The sequence below is a fragment of the Gavialis gangeticus genome, unplaced genomic scaffold, assembly GCF_001723915.1.
Source record: "Gavialis gangeticus isolate Ggan-Ray unplaced genomic scaffold, GavGan_comp1, whole genome shotgun sequence".
NCBI lineage: Eukaryota > Metazoa > Chordata > Crocodylia > Gavialidae > Gavialis > Gavialis gangeticus.
Window position 1 is genome coordinate 248,177,452 of NW_017729032.1, and position 7,159 is coordinate 248,184,610.

General features: G+C 50.0%; 1 protein-coding gene across 1 annotated transcript in view; it reads right to left on the reverse strand.

Annotated features, from left to right (window-relative positions):
• The window catches only part of ILDR2 (immunoglobulin like domain containing receptor 2), a 60,208-nt gene extending 53,584 nt beyond the window's left edge, over positions 1-6,624 (reverse strand). Inside the window, exon 1 of the mRNA XM_019523906.1 lies at positions 6,464-6,624. Coding sequence (XP_019379451.1) covers positions 6,464-6,509 — 46 coding nt within the window. The 5' untranslated portion in view covers positions 6,510-6,624. The remainder of the gene's footprint in view (positions 1-6,463) is intronic.
• Positions 6,625-7,159: the final 535 nt, after the last annotated feature.

Sequence of the window (7,159 nt, forward strand, 5' to 3'; positions counted from 1 at the left end):
CTGGAACCAACTTCCAAGAGAAGTGGTGCAGGCTCCTACCCTGGGGGTTTTTAAGAGGAGGTTAGATGAACACCTTGCTGGGGTCATTTGACCCCAGTACTCTTTCCTGCCATGGCAGGGGGTTGGACTAGATGATCTGCTCAGGTCCCTTCCACCCTAGAAACTATGAAACTATTTGAGAATCTCAGCTTTCATTCTTAAAAAAAGTTTCTACCTTTATGGTACCAAAATAAAAGCTTGAAAACACAAATCAAACAGTGATTTTCAGCCAAAATGGCACAACACATTGGGGTGCCTCAAGATACTTTCAGGACTGCCACACAATGTTAGGTGTGTAAAACATACATACATGATAAACCCCAAGATTTCAAATCATAAGCCTTACTCATTTTCTGAGGAATGCCTTGAGTCTATCCAGGGCTGTCTCAAGTCTTAAAAAAAGGTTGAGAATCACTGCCCTGAAGGTTCAGGCATAAACACACACGGACACTTTTTTTTTAAGTTTTGCTTTAATTTAAGTGCAAGAGTGATGTTGTAACCATGATGATCCAGAAGTTATGCAAAAGGCAAAGATTTCTATTCCAACTCCATAGTTAGGTCAATAAAAGAGATCACCCTAAAAAATCATTCTCTCTCACATTATATTTAAGCCACTAAAAGGTTGTGCCAGTAGAAATATTTACTAGAAAACCCCAGTAAGGGACTCGTAGCTTATACTGGCAACAGGATGTTTGCACTGACAGCTTCAATTGACTCCCCAAGCAGAAGAAGTCATAGTGATAAAGGGGTGTTGCCATCAGGGTGTTGCCTACCTTGAAATTGTTGCTAGTATATCTAGGACACTTAGGGGTGCAATTTAAAAGAAACATATTCCTTGCCAAGAAAACACTTAAACATAGACCAGTCAGAAAACTGGCATCCGATCTTAGAAGGTAGGGGAAGTGGTGAAGACAAATAGAGAGGTAAGCAGGTATGCCCAGACATAAGGATTTTAGGGGGGAAAAAGCATTAAAGAGGCTTTCATCTTTTGGTTGAAAGTTTGAATGTAGTTCATCTTTTGGTTGTTAATTTAAATCCAGTCCAGCTATGTCACTATTCAAAGTCACCACTGATTCACTCAATATATTACAGCAGTGGCCTATGTCAAGTGAATTGGAGTCTCAGCCTAGTTTGCAGTAGATTAGTATTCTTATCTGCTTTGGCTAGCTGACAAGGTTGACATCTACTGCTCGAGACTACAATCTGAATAGAGCAGACAGACCAAACGATGCTTTCAACCTTGGTGCTAACCCTCCAAGCCAGGTTTGAGGCACATCACGTTGCCCGACACTGCCCCAATGAACTAGTCGTCCCTGTTCTCAGGTAAAACAAAGAACCACAGTCAAACTGCCATCAAACTCAGGAGGAAAAGAAGTGAAGTGCAGAGAAGGAGGCAGACAAGGTTATTTGGGTAAGTGTGATATCTTAGTACACCAACTGAATAGTTGGAAAAAATTGTTCTTTACAAGCTTTCAGGCACGAGCACCCTTCTTCAGGCATAGGGAGAAGACACATGCTTCTCCATATGCCTTCAAAAGGACAGGGGAACCCCAGTAAGAAAACAGCCTGCATAGAGTTTAATCTGGATTCTTCAGCCTAACTAATGATGTTAGACACTGGCCTTTCTCCTAATCTGCAACATTCACCTTGACAGGGTTCCAGAGACTCCATGCTCCCAAGTTCACTGGATAGGTGAACTCCACAGCCAGAAGCCCCCCAGGGTCAGGAATATCCTCCACAAGGGTCAGGAATATTCTCCATTCCCCTAGACATTAGCCTGTCATCTGTAACTTCTCCCACCTTATTCTCAGCTCATGTGACATTCCCTCCAGCCACCTTCGTGTTGTTGCTCCTCTATTACATCCCCCAAACTCCTTTCTGTATTTTCAGGTGAGATTATTAATAGAGCCCTGGTTACTAAATCAAATTCACCCTCCCCCCCAGCTAAATGAAAGTCATTCCCAGATGCTAGTTTGTTGTCTGGAAGCTTCTGTAATATAGTCTCCACCATCCCAGAAACCACTTTCAGACAAGCTACCCTATGGTAGCCCCACCACAAGCGCAGGCTGAAATGGACCAGAAGATTAAACTTCTCTATCCTTATCTACAAAGGACATTCTACCTGAGCTCCTGAAGGCACTAGTCCTGCCCCCAGGGCTAGCACCACTCAAGGGCTGGGAATGACATATAAACTGTGCACAGCTCAGTATGTCAGCTACACCCAGCTAAAGTGGGAGAAGGTGAAGTTGGTAGCAGGGCAGCTTTAACTGAAGGCAGTTCGGACAGTCTCCCCAGAGACCATTCCACTGGCCATGGGTCAGCAGTGCACACTTCACTCCAGATCTGCCTTGCTGGCTCTGTGTTTTCCCTCAAACAGCTTGCAAGGTGGGAGCTGACAATGCAGGTAGGGGAGAGCCCACTACTAGCTTTATACCAATGGGGGCCAACTTTTTTGCCAGGCATGCCACAAATTAGCCCCACACCTTTGCTGAGTACCAACCCCATCCTTGCCATCACCCAATCTGCTGCTCAGCTGTCCGCTCCCTGCCCTGCGCTCCCTGCCCAAGACCCTGCTCTTTCTGCCCCATGCTCCCTGCCCAAGCTGATACTCTGCTTTCTACACCCTGTGCTGCCTGTCCCTTCCCCAGTCTGCCATGTGCCACTTGTGGCATACATGCTGCAGGTTGGCCACCCCTGCTTTATACCATCCACTGGTGCCTCCCCATTGGAGGACTTCTCCTCTCCCCTTCAGCACTGCAGTCACAGTTTGTGGCCCCCTGGCAGTGCAAACTGACATTAGAAGAGGTTGAAGACCAAGCCTTTACACATGGCTTCATCCTTAAGTGTGGGCTCGCCAGGACTGGGCTGGGTCAGGGTGAGGGAATGTTGTTCCTGCTGCTGCCAGAGTTCTGCATGTTCTAGGGATAAACTAAGGATTTCAGTCTCCAAAGCTGTACCTTTTATGAGCACTAAATCCACTTGATATAATAATTAGGAAGGGGAAAAAAAAAGGAGAACGTATGAATAAAAGACTCACCCTCCCTAACCCACCAACACCCAGAAGGTTTATGCAGTTTGTTAGTGGACTCAGAGAGGTTCAACAAATTATATACCCTCTCTTCTCAAAATGTGGGCTGAATATCCTCCCATGCAACACCACTCCCTTCAGGAAAAAAACAGAAGGACATACTGCCCTTTATCCTTTCTGTGCTGCTAATAAAATGGCAGCTGTCAGGCATCTGGGAAGTAGAAAAAGAAACAACCAAGCCCACTGGAACTGACACAGGATTTTTTGAAATTGCAGTAGGAAGTCACAATGCACAAACCCAAACAAAAGATAAATGCAGGAGCCAAAAATTAAAGACAAACAAAGGACAGAGAGGAATTAGCTCCTGGAAGGAAGAGAGCTGTGAGTGCTCAGCTGATATTTCTCAGCCCACCTAAACAAGGCAGGCGGGGAGAGAAGGGGGCGAGAATCTCTCTCTCCTTTGCTCTCTTTTGTCTCCGCTTTCCCTGTGTCTCATTCTTTCCTTTTGCCCTTCTCTCTCCATCTCCCAACCCCCAGCCCTCTTTTCTAGAGGAAGGAATGTGCTGATCTGGCTGGCTTGGAATTCCTTACCTTGATACAGACCTTTCATCCCTCTGACCACTGAGGAGAATGAAAGCCCAAGCCTATGTTTTGTTAGTCAGTGTGTGCTTCTCTCACACATCCACACCTTTGCTATCCTTGGCTGTGAAGACAGCACTGGGAGAACAGCAGATTGAGGGCAGGAGGGAAGAAAGCTAAAGGCAAACTCTGAAGAGTCCAGCACACCAACAAAAGATGCCTTGACTCCATCAGTATACTCGGCAGCTGCTAACCTGTTGCCTGCTTTAAGATCTTTGCCTATTGGCAGTCAGCACCACTGTGACACAGTCACATCCTGAAAAAAAAAATCAAGCACTAGGTGAGCTGGACAGACCCTCTTATTGCAGTAGGACCTTTTGTTCCACACATTTGGCACAAGTTCAAAATGCAGCCAGTCCCCTTAATTATGGGCTACTTTAACAAGGGGAATTTTGTCAGTAATCCAGTCTTTTAGCTCATTTGGGAATGTTCTGATCTCTGGCTCTGTGAGAAAGAAATTATATGGGTGAACCTTACAGTAGTAAATAAGATTCCCTGATCTGGGAGTCCTTTGGAAAAGGGAAAACTTAGAAGCTCCTTGGAGCTGGCCAGTAAAACATGCCTAGACTGGGGGGAGAGGGGACAGTGCTCTTTGAAGAGTGTGGAAAGATACTCTCCTGATGTTAAGTAGCAAGCTGGGACCGAGTTAGAAGGAGGGAGTAAGGAGGAAAGTTTACAGTAGCCCCGTGAGCTGACTCTAACATAGTGGTAGCTCTGGGTGTGCTGTAGCTCTGTCCGCACTTACTGAAATAGTATAATTATGCAAGCAGCAAGAGGGAGGAGGACGGCTCGGAAGCTGCTTAAACCCCAAATGTGGCAGTGAAGCCCTGGCAAGGAGCTGTAGGCAGGCACCGGCACTAAAGATGACTCAGAATGAAAAAACAAGGACGGGGTGGGTGGGATATCAGTAAAAACTGAATTTGCTGTTCTGAATCCTGAATCTGGGGAAGAGGATGGGGGGCAGGGGAAGGGGACTTAGGAAGTCTGAGGGCTTTTTGTTGGTGGGAAATCCACCTACATCCCACTTTGAAGCATTTTAAATGTCCAAAATGTAACACCTCTCCCTCTTCCCCCACTGGTTTTCTTTCACTGCCATTAGACTCCCTGATGGCTGCAGCCTTTCCTGACACTCTTGCACTAGCTGCCAGGGAGGCAGCATCTCCCACCTGCCACGCCAAGGGGCTGCTGTCCCACCATTTCTGGTTGTGGGACCACTCTATTGCTCTGAGTGGGATGCTTCTCTTCTCTCTTCCTTCCCTAATTTATCTCTGTCCCTAACCCCATTTTCAGACCACTGTCTACCTACACCCTCACCTTTTCCCCTTTGACCTCCTTCTTCTCCATTTTCTCATCGTATTTCTCTAGGGTTCCGTTTCTCATTGGCTTTCCATGGGCTTGCCTGTGCCATTCAGGTGCAAGGAGGAACAGTGGAAGGTCACACTGCCCCAAGTAATGTTGGAGGGGATTGTGTAATGACAGTCCCTCCCCAAGGCTCAGCAGGACCAGGCAGGCTGCACCATCTATATAAAAGGTATATGGAAGCCCTCTCTAAGTCAAGGCAGAGGCCAGGTGTGGCCTGGGCTCCTTCACACCTCTTGTGTGTGGACTAGTAAGCTCCCAGGAGAGCCGGGAGAGTTCCTTCAATTGTTCCTGGCCTTGGCATGGGACCATGAGATGGAGAGCCAAGGCTCCTTGCAACCTCGCTCCGGCACAGCAGCCAAGGACAATCTGGCCCTCTGGGTTCACATTATCTTCCTCCACCACTTAGTTCTTCCTTCCTGTCCTCCGGCAGCACCACTTTTTCCTGCCTTGATCCAGTAAATATCGGTATCCTCCTGAGTGGCACCTGCCTCAGCCCCTCAGGAAAAAGATGCCCAAGTATCACAGGTCCCACACAGATGTTGGGTCCAGAGTTACATATCCATATATAGAAAAATATATCAATTTGATGCTTCCTGGTAGGGAGCAGCCTCCCAACTCCAAAATCCTCTCAGAGCGAAGTGAGGTGGGGACAGCACCCTGCAGGAGCAGGCAAAGAGCAGTGCCACCCTGACCTTGGAGGAAAGTGATGCCATTCTGTCCCAAGGGAAGCAAGGAGGGAGCGATGGGTCCTTATGGGGGGAGAAAGGGGGAAACAGTCTATACCACCCTCACCCTGGTCAGCAGGGATGGATCCCCAGGCAGCACACAGGTAGACACAAAGCTACTCTCCCAGCCCCATAGGGCGCACACTATTGCCACATGAGGACTGCAGCTCAACCCTTACACACAAAGTCTCTGCAAACTCTTCTAGGGCAACAGCTGGGGGCAGACCTAAGAGCAGGAGCCGTCACCTCACAACTCCTGCTGGATCCAGCCCCTCCCAGCCCTCCCCAACCCCTGGCTTTTCTGCCAAAAACCAGAGCCACCCCCAAAGGATCAGGGGCTGGGAGGGAGTGCTCCTCCCAAGCTGCCTTCTCTAGAGAAGGGAGGCGATCGCAGGGGCTCCCTTCACTTTGGACCATCTTCCCCATGCAGCACTGTAGCCGGAGGGGTGCAGCAGGCAAGTGCCTTCCTGGGGTAGGGGTGGCATGGATGCCCCCTGACAGCAGGCTCCTTCCCTTTGCCTTCCCCCTGCCAACCTAAGACCAGGGCAGGTGCCTGCTGGGAGGCACGGATGGCCCCTGACAGCAAGCTGCCTCCTCCCTCCAGGCCAGCGTGCCCGGGAGCCAGCCCCTGGTGGCACTGCTGCAGCAGAGGCGGGCACAGCCCCCTTACCTGCGAGCCCCAGGAGAAGCAGCCAGGCTAGCAGGGACCCATCCATCTTCCTGAGCTTTCCATGCAGGAGGCAGGAGGCAGCAGGCAGCCCCTTCCCGGCCGGGCAGCGCGCAGCCCACAACCCGTGCCCGGCAGCCGCCAGCGCCGCAGACTTCTCAATGGGCGCTCCCGGGGGAGGGGAGGGGCGCCACGGCCCCGCCCCCGGCCCCGCGCATCACGTGGCTGCCCCGGGGGGTGGACCCCGCGTCTGTGCGCCCCTGCGGCAGGGGGAGTCGTTGCGCTCCTCTGGGGTGTTGCACAGCGCCCCTCTTCTCCATTGCAAGGAGCAACGGGCTCAGGGTGCAGCAAGGGAAGCTGAGGTCGGATGTGAGGGGGGGAAGACTCTCAGTAGGAGGGTAGGGCTGCGTGGTTGGGGTGCTCTAGTTGGGGCTGGTCCTGCTTTGAGCAGGGGGTGACTAGATGACTCCTGAGGTCCTCATGGTCTGTGATTGTAAGACTGGAGTGCAGGGGCTTTGCCGTAGCCCAGCACGGCTACAACCCATGCCCCCAAAATATGGAAGATAGCGAATTTTGCTGTTTGAGATGGAACCTACGCAACATAAAAAAGAAAGAAACCAAACTCAACAGAGACGTATATTTCCTACGCCTATGCAAAAAACACAACCTCGTTCCCAGAAGACTAAACATCTACAATCT